At 50.7% G+C, this 13,093-nt stretch overlaps 1 protein-coding gene across 9 annotated transcripts in view; it reads left to right on the top strand.

The window, feature by feature from the left end:
• Positions 1 to 11,592, top strand: part of CD300LG (CD300 molecule like family member g) — a 14,986-nt gene extending 3,394 nt beyond the window's left edge. The window contains exons 3-8 of one of the 9 annotated variants that reach the window (XM_019665697.1): positions 1,211 to 1,312; positions 2,074 to 2,365; positions 3,069 to 3,181; positions 4,773 to 4,825; positions 8,910 to 9,029; positions 9,524 to 11,038. In XM_019665697.1, the coding sequence (XP_019521242.1) occupies positions 1,211 to 1,312; positions 2,074 to 2,365; positions 3,069 to 3,181; positions 4,773 to 4,825; positions 8,910 to 9,029; positions 9,524 to 9,634 (791 nt within the window). In that variant the 3' untranslated portion in view covers positions 9,635 to 11,038. Of the gene's footprint in view, positions 1 to 1,210; positions 1,313 to 2,073; positions 2,366 to 3,068; positions 3,182 to 4,772; positions 4,826 to 8,329; positions 8,358 to 8,909; positions 9,030 to 9,523; positions 11,039 to 11,358 lie in introns of those variants that run through there. The other 8 variants (XM_019665702.1, XM_019665700.1, XM_019665701.1 and 5 more) reach the window with 8 other exon arrangements.
• Positions 11,593 to 13,093: the final 1,501 nt, after the last annotated feature.

Raw genomic sequence — 13,093 nt, 5'->3', positions numbered from 1 at the left:
CGGGCTGACTCGAACCGCTGTTGCTCAGAGCTCAAACTCTTGAGCGAGCTCTTAACCAACTGAGCCACTCAGCCGGCCCCCAAGCCAGTTCTTAACCATTGTGCCACTCAGCCGGCCCCCAGTATCGTTTCTTTTATCCATCATTGCCTAAGGCCCTAGGCAATGAAATATGACAGGATTGAGAAATATAAATACTGGAAAGGAAAAGAAAAATACTTTTATTTGCAGAAGACTTGATCATTTGATCAGAGAAGTTGGAGAAAAACTGACCTAGTATTAGAATAGAGAATGGTGGGGAACAGGAGTGAGAGTCCAGGATGACATGTAACTCAGAAAGGAGGCATCTGATGGGCGTGGGGAGTTGGGGAGCTCAGTGGCTCCTGGGGGTTTGACCACACTCGGTTTATGTCCACTGTGCTGAGCAGGGCTTGGCATTTTGCCCTTGAGGGCTCCCAGCCTAGTGGGGAAACCTCATGAACAAGTTGTTGCCACATAATTGAGTATTAGTTCCACTGGCAATGTGCAGAGGATATTGTGGGTACACAAAGGAAAAAAGATTTGCTCCTTCCGGGGAAGGTGTTATGGAGGAGTTGACTTTTGAGCCAGTGCTTGAAGGACAGAAAGAAGTGTGTTAGGCAGAGATGGAAAGGAAAGGCATGGCACACAGAGGAACATGTCAAAGGCGTGGAGGCAGGCAGGAGGCTCGCTTAAATGGCACCGGAGGGCAACTCTGTACGGCTGGTTCATGGGATGGAGAAGAGGTGAAGTTGGCAAGGTGGGCTGAAGTCTGAGTTTAAAAGACCTTGAAAGGCACGAGAAAAAGTTTGAGCTTCAGATTATGGGCAGTGGGGAGCCATTGACTATTCTGAAGCAGGGAGCGATGGAATCCAATATATATTTTAGGGATAAAACTGGCATCGATGTGAAGGGTGGCGTGGAACGGGCAGGCTGGTGGGCAGCTAGGGGACAAGGGAAACTGAAGGTCTAAGCCAAGCGGGAGCCAAGGGGACTGCAGGAGGGGAAGGCCAGTGATCTGCTGGAATTTACCATCCATTTCTCCCTAGCAGCTGATGGAAGAAGACGGCGATGCTCTGAGGGGAAGTGGGGGTTGGGGGTGGATGGGAAAGCTGCTGGCTGCTCCCAACGCAGGGAATCTGGTTCAAAGCAGTGATCCTTGCCTCCCTGAGACCAGCATCTCCCTTTCCCCTAGGTCCCTGCTGTCCTCCCTCCCACACTCCCTCCTTCCAGCCTCTTGCTACAACAAGCCTCCAGACAAAGGCTAAAGCTTGGCAAACTCAGCTCCCAGAATTGAGTGAGTGTGTGGTTTTTCTGCCCCTCCTCCACCCCTTTGCAAAGAAACATCCAGTGAGGGCCTGCCTGGTGCCAGACACTGCATTTTATGGCCCCCACAGCCTGGGGAGCTGGATTGTCAGCTAAAGGTTCAGCAGGGTTAGGTCACTTGCTCAAGGTCACACAGGAAGCTGCACAGCCAGGAAGTAGACATTGCCTGACCCTACAAAGCTCGGCTTTTTGTGCTCCACCTAGGGTTTGAGGGGTGAGCAAGGGACGCTGGGTCTTTGGCCCTGACCTCTGGATCTGTCCCGGCCACCCTGCCCTGCTGACCCCATGGCTGTTGAAGGAGGCCAAGGCCTACTGAGACATAGGTGATAGGGGTGGGCGTGTGATGGTGACATGACAACTTTCACATGAGGGTAGAGGCAACAATTGGCCAGGACTATAGGGGGAGGGCAAGAAGGTATCTACTGAGTGGTCACTGGAATGGGTCATGGAGGTGGGGGCAGGGGTATGCCCCTCCCCACAGAGAACAGGCTTCAGACACAAAAAGGGGCTGAAAACTGTGTACAAGTATGGGGCACACCTGTGATATGGACTGCTTTCTCAAAACGGCTTCACCTAGGCCTCTGTTTGCTTCCTGAGGTATCCTTTACCTGGGGATGTTTTGAAAAATTGGTCCCAGGGAGGGTAGGGGTTAGGGATCAAGGATCAGAGGTCTGGGGAAGCTAGGATTCCGGGGTCAGGGAAGATGCTGAGACATTGCTTTTGGACTTGTAGCTTCTCCTGGTCTCCACTCGACAGTCACCACAGCTGAGCAGGGGAAGACAGAGGCCAAGGCCTTTCCGTTCACAGGGACGTCCCCATATGAGCATGCAAGAAACTCTCTATACACAGGAACCTCTCCATACGCAGGGACCTCTCCTCACACGGCGACCTCTCCGAATGAAGAGACCTCTCCTCACAAAGCAACCTCTCCTCATGCAGGAACCTCCAGCCCAGCAAGACATCTGGACTCCACCCCAACAGAGGACACCAGACTTGTCCCCAGCAGCAGCAACTCCAAGTCCAGGTGAGCTCCAGATGACCAAGGTCACCTGTCAGGCCATCACCAAACCACAAGGGGCCTTTGTGCAAATAAGAACCTAACACTCCTTCCTCCAGAAGAACACAGCCTCTTTTCACAGCTGCAGCTTGAGGCACCAAGGGCAGGTTCAGCCCCTCAGCGGGGCCCTTGAGCAGGGAACAACCTACCCTACAGGGGCCAGCAGCCCTGATGCCCTGGACACGCGGGCTCACCCAAGGTGAAGGGTCCACCATGGCCCTAGTCCCCACAGGGGACTCTCTCACTGCTCCAGCCTCAGAGACAGCCACCCTTATTCAGTAGCTTTTGCCTGTACACTTTGAACTGGGCCCTGTGCCAAGCATGAGAATATGGAACCAAAAAATATATATATATATATTTTCTTACCCAATTGGAGTCCTAGCCTGAAGGATTGCTTCTTGGGGGTTTATATATCACTTCATTCAATTACTGTCATCTAGGTAACTGTGGGCACGTGCAGACCCAGCTGAAAGTGTCTCCTGGGGTTGGCAGTGGGGGCTGGGGTCCTTTCCATTGGGACTGACCAGATGTTTGGTCCCTGGTGCCCTCTGATCTCCTTGGGAAAGACAAGGGACATGGCTGGGACTCAAAACAACAATGCCATGGTGCACACACAGCATGCCGTTGATATCTGGTGACAGCCACTGGGCGCCTTCCATCTGGCCCACAGGAAGTCCCTCTCAATGGTCCGAATCTTGGCGCCGGTCCTGGTGCTGCTGAGCCTTCTGCTGGCCACAGGCCTGACTGCCCTCGTCGGGTACATGTTCCAATGGAGGAAAAAAGGTGAGCAAAGGGAGACTGAAGTGGGTGGGAAGCTCTTGGCTGGGGACTTCACCGAGACCTGCAGTACCCCCACCACCGCAGACAGACCTTGTGGTTCAGTGTGTCTGTCTGAGATATGGGCACCACCAGTCCTGCTCTCCCTTCTGGGGGAAACACAGGCCATCGACAGTAGGAAAAAGCAATTCAAATGGGGCAGTGGGAGAATGGGGGCTCTTGGCTTGCTCACGGCTGTCTGGGCTCATCAATCACTTCTCTCCCGAGTCGACCCCAGCGAATCCATGTCCAGGCTCCTCTTGTATGAGGATTGACTATTGGTGGAAAAGCAGGACTGAGCACTTGAATTTGAGCATGACAGGCATTGTGGCCCCACACCTGCCCCTGGGTCTCCAGAGGTGCTCAGCTTCTTTCGAGGCTTGACTTCAAATCCCAGCTCTGCCACATTATAGCTGTGTAACCTTGGGCAAGTCACCTAACTTCTCTGAGCCGTGGCTTCTTCGGATCCCAGATATGCGTCCAACAGAAATAGAATACATGCCATGTATGTCATTTAAAATTCTCTGATTGTCACTTGAAAAGAAATTTTAAAAAACTGGTGAAGTTAATTTTAACTATATACTTCATTTAACATGATATAACTAAAATATTATCATTTCAACGTGTAATCAATGCAAAAACATTAATGATACATATTCTACATCCATTTTTTTTCATATTGAGTCTTCGAAAGCTAGTGTAATTCTAAGCAATCCCATTCCAGTGCTCAGTGGCCGTGTGTGGCTCACGGCTCCTGTGGTAGATGGCACAGATTAAAAAGATTAACTAAATAATAGTAATAGGAGCTACCATACACCATGCACGGTTGTGTGGCTTATGTTGCTTTTATCCCCTTTAATCTCCTCATTCCTGTGGAGTTAGGAACTACTTATTACAAGTACCCCTATCTTACAGGGGAAGAAGCTGAGACACAGTTAAGTGGCTTGCCCTGTGTTTGCATAGCTAGAAAGCAGTGGAGCCCGGAAGATATGTGGAAAAATACTTTGTAGATTGGCAATGTTGTCCCTGTGCAAGTGTCCATGGGGACAACCTGGACCTGTCTACCAACTCCTCCCTGTGTGGCCCCAGGAAGAAATGTCAGCTTTGCCCATGTCCCCAGGCCCCCTCAGAGGAGTTGGGAGGAGCACATAGTGTGGGGGCATTTCTGCTCACAACCTCAGAGCCTCTTGCCTCTCAGATTATGGATCTACAGTGACAGAGCAGCAATGACGTCCCTTGATAGCCTGTTAGAAATACAGACAGTCCCCAACGTACTGAATTAGAATCTGCGTTTTACTAAAATTTCCCAGGGACTTTTCTGCACACTGAGGCTTAAGGAGCAACACAGAATTACTTCCCCATCTGGTTTCTGGCCCACATAAAGAGAATTCCATGTACTGATCTCAAAAGGCCGGTCATTGCCAAGGGGCTGAGCTGGAAGGGGCTTCTCTGCACAACCTGCCTGCCCTGCTCAGTAGTGCAAGGGGACCAGTCCACCTCTGTGGGAGCAGCTGCAGGCTACTCCTGGCTTCAAGGTGCTCCTTCTGGTTTCTTTCAGCTCAACTGGCCATGCAGACACAGAAGAATGAGAAGGTCCACCTCTCACACTTGGTAAGAAAGGAGGCAGGCCAAAGCCCAAGTTAAAACCCCGGACCTCTTGAGACTGGAATTCAGGACACCTGGGCCCCATCTCTGCCTCTCCCTATCTGGTTCTCCATGGCTGACCTCAAGGCAGGGATTACTCCCCACTTACCACTTCCCACATCCAGGTAATCTCTGTGAGCCCAGAGACCAGCCCTTCTGGCTGTGAGCTGACAGAGTGCCCCTCCTCACCCCGACCTCCCTCCAGGGACCAGGTGGGGCTCATCCCTAGGCCCAGCGCCCTCTTCCCATCCCCTCTTTAGAATCAGAGAACATCAGAGCTGGATCCAGAGAGGGCCTTTGAGATAGATCATCCTGTCCAGCCTTCCTCTACGTTTGGTGTAAACCTTCTTTCAGAACACCTGGGGTTAGAGGGCGGGTCGGGGTGGGATGTGTTAGAAATACACTCTCTCCACAATGAAACCTCCATGGGTGGGGCCCAGGAACTTGAATTTTAAACACCGCCCTTCCCCACCAGAATTCTGAGAGCATACCAGATTATGACAACTGCAGACTCTAGACTGCTTTTGCAGAAGAGGAAACTGAAGCCCAGAGAGGGTAAAAATCTTGCCCAAGGTCACACAGCAGGTGGTGGTCCAAATAGAAAGCAGGACCCAGATATCCACTCTCATCTCTCCTCTTTCCAGAATACCCTAATGTTTTCTCTGAACTTTACTTGGCTCTGAGATCCAGGCTAAAGGTGGTGCTCCAGGGACCAGCGGGCAGAGGGCCCCTCTTCCCGGAGAGGAGACCCTGCCCTGAGGCTACCTGCTGCAAGGCCCTTCCCTGACCCATGCAGAAAGACACCATCCCATCCCATGCCAGCACTCCTACAGGAGGAAAGGGCTGTTACTGAGATGCCTCCACTCCGATTCTCTTAAACATGGCGGCAGGAAAGCGAAGTACAGTTGCCTTCTTTCCTGGCGCCAGTGAGGACAAAAGTCTCAGGTCCTATCCCTCTAGGGAGGGGCAGGGGTGGGAATGGGATACTGGGTTTGGCTTAGGAAGCAGCTGTTGTCTCAGGAAGCTCTTCAAGGCCAAAGGAAGCAGATAGGAACAAGGGAAAGGTCTCTGAAACAGATGGGGGGAGGGGACCTGCCACTGGCCACCTTCAGAGCTCAGGCTCTTGGCTTTTTATCCTCGGGCTCAACCCCATCAACTCCAGATGAGGAGCTGAGGTAGGAGGGAGAACTTGGAAGGGCTGCCTTGCTCAGCTTCTGCCTGAGTCATCTGTCCTGCTCCTGCTCCTGCTCCCGTGGGAGGAGACAGGAAAGTAAACAGGGCCAGCAGGCAGAGGATGGGGATGGGGCAGCCCCTTGTTGGGGGGAAGGATGGAACAGGGTCTCCCAAGAAGGTCAGAGGCAAGACCCTGTGAACACAACCAGTTGAGAACTTTTGTTCTTCTTTGGTTTCTCTGTAGTTTCCAGCCAAGTCTGGAGGTGGAATTGAAAGGGTTTGGGTGTTCTTTGCCCACATTCAGGTCAAAGAGGGAAGAGGATACTCTAAGTACTCTGCCACAGAGCCCCAGGGGGTGTAAAAACTCAGAGGGAAGTGTTAGGGGTCAGACCAGCATTTTCCGTCCCAAGAGAGTGTGGGGGCTAAAAACAATTAATACTTTTCCTCCCACCTCTGAGTTCTTCTAGCTGAGCTAATAATCATATTAACAGACAGATTAATGGGAGAAAAATCAAATTAATACACGTGCATGGGGAATTCGCATAGGCATGAAAATTCCAAAAACAGTTGGGTATATACCCAGCAACATTGGGTATATAAGACATTTGGGACAAAGTAGAAAAAGGGAGCACAGGGTATTAGATTTCAGAAGTGTGAATGGGCGATTTACAGGTAGTTGAGGAAAAGTGAAAGTGGCAGGAAAAATTCTTGCTGGGCAACTCAGACAATGGGACTGGGGTGGGGGGGCAGGGGGGTTATCTAGATAACAGGCATGGAATCATCCTGGCTAATGCTAGGGTGAAAATTTTTAAGGTGATTAAGCAAAGGATCCCTTCCTAAGGGCAGGTTTTTTGGTCTGAACCTCTTGGGCAGGAAAGCGGGGAGGGCCAAAGGTTCTTTCTGAGATTTATTTCTTAATAAACAGCTTAAAATCAATATCCCAAAAAGACAGCTTTAGGGTGGCAAAATTTGGTTCCCTTCAAGAGCTACTGCCAAAAGTGCTCCTTTTATTCTTTTCTTGAACACCTACTACGTGCCAGGGGCTTTACATACATCATTGAATCTTTGTAACTCCTGCACAGCTAGATCTTATTCCCCACTTCTTACAGAATAAGAAATAGAAGCTTAGAGAGCATAAGTAACCTGCCCACAGCAACCCAGCCTGAAGGAGGCAGAACTGGGAAAACTAACGGTGGTTTGTGGGGCTGGCTGCAACACTGTGCCTCTCCACCCCCCACGCTGAAACACAAGGGGTTGAGGAATGGCGCCAACTCCACAGCCCAACACTCCCCCAAATTCAGGAGAAAGAACCATCTTTGGCCCATGACACAGGACAGTCATGGACCCTGACTCCTGGAATAGCCCAACTGGGAGTGCCGGGCTTAGGTTAGGACTCTACAGTCGAGTGCCTAAAAGCAGAGACTCTCATATATATCTTGTATATTCTAGAACCCAGAAAATGCCCCTTGCGCTTGCTGTAACAGGCCACTTGTCCAGTGATGGATGGAGACCCGCACCAGACGTGGGGCAGTGGTCCCGGCTACTGCCTGCATGCGTAGTTTCGTCTCTGCCTCATGAGGTTCTTGCCTCAAATTCAGTCACCCTTGAGGTGACACTTCTGTGGTGGTCAGTGGTCAGTAATGGCTGGGTTTTTATCCAATCATAAAGCTGTAAACATGGGGTTAATGGGAAATGGACCTGAGTCCATTCAGGAGTCCTCTGGTCAATCCCAGCTCTGCCATGTCCTCACCACAGGCAGGGAAAGCCAAGGGCCATGAGTGATAACATTTGTGAAATCTCCTTCCCCCTCCCCCCATTCCCTCTACCCTCAGCCACTCGCCAGTTGTGTGATGCTGGCGAATTACATCACCTGTCTGAGCCTCGGGTTTCCCATCTGAAAGGATTGTAGTTAGGAAAGAGTGAGATAAGACACCCCATAGGTGTCCAGAAAATGGTAGCTTCTTTCTTCTAGCTGCTTCCTAAGCCACGCCCATGGGACTCTTTGGCCGGGGCACCTCAGGGCAGCTGTGCCCTTGGGAGACCTTGGCTGAGGTCCTGGGTGGTTCCCGCCTGAGCTCTTCCCAGCTGTTTGGACAAGCGAGCAGGAGGTAGAGGGATCTGGCATCCCAACCTGAAGACCCATGGGGACAGCAGGGCCTGGGACAGGAGATGGGCTTCCCCATTCACTCTGGACGACCCACCTGTCTTCCCTGGGCCTCAGTTTCCTCATCTGATCAGGGAGGATTTACTCACATTGATAATCTCTGAAGAATTCTTCTCGTGCATTTTGTTTTTCAGTGAATCTTTTCAGCATGGACTTTTTTTTCTTTTTTTCTTTTTTTTTTTAAGCTGAGCCATCCTGACACCTGTTGGCAGCTCAGCGGCTGCTCAGCTCGGGCCGGCAATCGAACCGCTGTTGCTCAGAGCTCAAACTCTTGAGCGAGCTCTTAACCAACTGAGCCACTCGGCCGGCCCTTCAGTGAATCTTTTAAGTGCCCAACTTGGCTCTCTCTATTATAAGAACCTGCAGCCTGCAAGTTCTTTCTGCTTAAAGGCTAGAAATAACAGTGATGAAAACAAATGAATCATTCCAGGAGTCCCCAGTTGTTGAATGATAAAACATTATCATGAACTTTCATTATGACACTGAGCGAAAAATTCTTATCCCCATTTTATAGCTGAGGAAACTGAGCCTCAGAGTGGTTAGGTGGCTTGCCCACTGTCACACTGGGACATATGAAATTGGACCCAGAGACTCTGATTCCACAGCTGGAGTTCTTCCCCTTGCTCTCCCCTCCTGCATTTTCCTTCTCTGCCTGGGCTCACCCACCATTCCTGCTGCCAAAAACGGCCTGTTCTGATTGAGTCTCTGTTTTAGCCTCTGGGGAACGGCCTGGTCCCGGAGTATGCGGTGATCAACCTCGCAGCGCCCATGGGACCCTGTGCCAGCCTGAAGTCCTCCGCCAGCCCCTACACAGAGATCCAGTGCCTAAGCCAGGTGCAGACAGAAGGCCCTGGTGGCCTGGAGCCACCTAGCGGGGCTCCTCTCTGACAGTGCAAGGAAGTGGGGGAGGGCTCTTTGCTCAGCATCCCCTCCCCCACACCCACCCACCTACCCCCTCATAATCACCGGCCTTGGCTACTTGGGACCCAAGGTTCTTGACTTTACATCCTCTTTTACCCCATCCAGAAAATTCTAGAGTAGTTTGTGGGGAATCACAGCTTAAAGAGCTCTGGGCTGGCAGGATTCCAACATCTAAAGTCAGAATGTGGCATGAGGCCATGAGTATGCTCCCTCAGGGAATGTATGGGTGGAAGGTGGGGAGGTGAATCAAAGCCTGAGGAGTCTGGGGGGAGAAGCTGTTAGTTCCTGTGCCCCTTAAAAGGACAGAGACCTGGAGCTGTGGAAAAAGCTGGGGTGGACCCAGCAGTTACCTGGAGACCCCCACCCCCGCTGGGCTCTGCTTTCAACCCCCAATGTTGTCCTTACAGCCTTCAGAGGAAGAGGAAGCCTCTTTCCAGCACCCTGAGCGCGACATGAGCCCAAGGCCTCCCCCTCACATGTGCGAGGAGCTCAGCCTCTCCAAGTTCATTTTGGTCTAGCCACAGGGCCCCTCTAGGCCAGGCCTGCTGTGAATCTGAGTGGCTGGATTTGCATTCATTCCAATAAGCTTTCTGGCCTTCTGCCTTGGCTTCAGAGTTCACCTGCTAGACTCCAGGGCTCTTCCCACCTTCCCCAGGCTCTCTTCCTGCATGCCCCAGCCTGCCCTGGAAACCTTTGTCAGCCTGCAGTGGTAGCCTCACAGTTCCAGCAGAGACTGGGACCTCCCCAATGTTTTCACATCCCTGGGCAGGGCACGAAGCCACTGGACCCTCACCAGGGCCAGGCAGGGCTCAGCTCTGGTCTGGGTTCTTTGCTACAGGCAATCCCCTGGGCCTGGAGATAAGAAGTCGCCCTCTCCATCCTCTAGACCCCACCTTCTCCTCCCTTCCTTCCATTCTCAAATTCAGCGCCACTTTCTCCTGCATAAGGTGGGGTGAGGAGGAAACATGCTGGGGTTAGATTCTGAACCACCTGCATCCCAGTCCTTCAGGAAGCTGGTTAAAAATGTGATCCCTGGGCTCTACCAAGACCTACTAAAACCATCTCTGGGGCTGGGCCTAGGACTCTGCATGTCTAATAAGTGCCTGGCGGTTCTAATACTCAAGTTGGAGAACCAGTGGGCCTGTTGAACTCTCAGGTCCCTCCAGTTTAGAGTCTACATTTGGTGTATGGGGTCGCCCACCCACCCCTACAGGGGCTGCTCTGCCCATAACACCATGACCCAGCTGGGGCCTTTCCTGGGCCTGCGTGAGTCCAGGCACAGGGCATGGCACACTGGAAGGCAAGGAGGAGTTGTCTTTCAGATCTCCTCTCCCAGCCAAGCATTCATTCCAGGCTTTGGAAGGAGGATGGAAAGAAAAGCTTGGCTCCTTCTTTGTCAAGAAAGGGTTAATTGCCTCAGTTCTGGTGGCTGGGGGGGTGGGGGGGGTGGCGTGGAGGAAACCTCTGGTGTAGATGAGCGTCTAAAATGGAAGAGGAAGGGGACAGAGCAAGAACATATGAGGGACCTCAAGGTGACCCTAAGTCTGGCCCCCTGGAGAAGTTGTGGGATGGGGAGGTGGGTAAAGTAGAACAATTCTTTTCTATTTCTATTTTCTTTAAAAAGTAAAATGGCGGGGAGAGGGGGTTGCCCAGTATACAAAACTTAGAAAGATGGAGGGAAAAAGAAAACAAGTCACCCATAGTCTTACCACTACCCAGAGACCATCATTGTTGCAGTTTGCTGTATTTCCTTCCACTCTTTTTTTCTCCACATCATTTGCTGGTGTTCTTTTGCAAATTTTTTTGTATATACTCGTACTTCGCATCCTGTTCTTCCCACTTAATTAATATATCGTAAGCATTTCTCCATGTTTTTACAAGCTTTTTATAAATAAAATGTTTATCAGCTGTGTAATATTTCATCATTATCAGTATGCTTCAATTTATTTGTTCTCTCACTAGATATTTATTTTCTATTTTTGCTTTATAAATAGCCACGTGGTGAATCTTTGAACGAGGCTTTATCTGCAGAAATTTCCTTAAGGATTTTCGTATGTGGAAGTGCCAGGTCATAGGTTGTGAACATTTTTTAAGTTACTGATACCCATTGCTAAACAGCTGACAAAAAAAAAATTCTGAGATGTTCTTAAATTACAGCAGGCCAGAGACAGAGAGACAGGAATAATTAACCAATTAATTATTTTTATACTTTAATTACTATACTGGTTAATTAATTAACCAGTTAATAGCTGGGGGCCAGCTGACAAAAGACTACAGACATTCCTGAATGTATGTTGGAGCTTTGAATCAACCTCCAGGAATCTACCAGCTGACCACCAGACACCAATACATCCTGCATATGCAAGAACTTTCAGAACTGAGCCAATCAAAAGTAGTAAATATTGGGGGCCGGCCGAGTGGTGCGATGGTTAAGAACTGGCTTGGGACGCCAGAGGGCCCTGGTTCGGATCCCACATATGAGGGCCAGTGACACTGCCCTCCAACAGCTAAGATGCTAATCAACAGCTCAACCTGGAGCTGGGCTGCCATGAGTGGCCTGCAACGGCGTAGGCTGCAGCCCCTGTGGCAGTGGGTTGCAGTGGGTTGCCATGGGCTACCATATGTAGCCAGCAGCCAGCGTGAGCGGCCAGCAGCCACAGTGAGCGGCCGTCCAGAAGCCGGCGACTGATCTGCCTTGCCAGGGAAGAGCGTAATGATGGTGCCAACTTGGGCCAGTGAAGCAACGCCCTCCACAACTAGACTGAAGAACAAAAGGACAGCAACTTGTCTGTTCCCCTTCCCCCAATTCCCCAGCGCTGCTCCCATCCCCCCAATTCCCCAATAAAAATCTTAAGAAAAAAAGTAGTAAATATTTCTTGCTTACAGACTGTGCGTCTATCATAGAACTGCCCTGCTTCACCTTATCTCACCCCTCTTATCTGTAGCCAATGTAAATTCTTTCAAACAAATTACATCTTTCTTCCCCAACCATAACATAAATAGTGTTCACCAACTCCAGGATGGTAGACATATGGCCTTCTGCACCTAACCATGCAGCTGGTGGTTAGAGTTCATGCCCCAGGTCCTTTTCTGACTAACAGTATGGCCCAATAAACCCTTTGTTTTAAAAAATCCTTTCAGGGCTGGCCGAGTGGCTTGTTGGTTAAGAGTTCGCTTGGGAGTGCAAGCTCTGAGCAACAGGGCCGCCGGTTTGGATCCCACATGGGCCAGTGACTCTGCACCCTCTACAGCTAAGATGGTGAACAGCAACTCGACCTGGAGCTGGGCTGCTGTGAGTGGCCGGCAGCCGGCGTGAGCTGCCGTGAGCCGCCGTGAGCGGCCATCCAATGGCCGGCGATTGATCTGCCTCGGCCAGGAAGAGCACAATGATCATACCAACATGGGCCAGTGAAGCGATGTCCTCCACAACTAGACTGAGGAGCAAAAGGACAGCCACTTGTCTGTTCCCCTTCCCCAATTCCCCAATAAAAAAAATCTTAAAAAAAAAAAAAGGCCTTTCAGCTGTGGATGCCACAGTGGGGTGCCACAGGAATCTGAGTGTGGGACCCTAAGACTTGTGCAAAAGCGGCAGGACTGCCCATCTTCAATGGCCAACATGGGTTTCTCAATTTGTAAATAAATAAATACATACATACATACATACTTGCCAAGGCCCAGAGAAGTAGAGGAACCTGCTAAAGGCCACATAGCAAGTTCCAGGTGAAGCTAAATAGATTTAGCCATGGAGTCCTTGAGTCAATTGGCTCCCTCGAATGCTCCCAGACTACTGGATGCAATAATTTAGAAAAAGCCTCTTCTCGGGATAGAGAGTGTAGAATAGCAGGACTCGAAATTTCGGGGGGAAAAAAATCACAGAACACAAGACACATCGCTCCGACACTGCTAAAGAATCATCATCTGTGCTGTGCTCCCCTGCTCTCACCCTCTCCAGAAGTTTTCCACCTGACCCCAACCAA

This window comes from Hipposideros armiger, unplaced genomic scaffold (genome assembly GCF_001890085.2).
Source record: "Hipposideros armiger isolate ML-2016 unplaced genomic scaffold, ASM189008v1 scaffold_447, whole genome shotgun sequence".
Classification (NCBI taxonomy): domain Eukaryota; kingdom Metazoa; phylum Chordata; class Mammalia; order Chiroptera; family Hipposideridae; genus Hipposideros; species Hipposideros armiger.
This window is presented reverse-complemented; position numbering and strand designations above follow the sequence as displayed.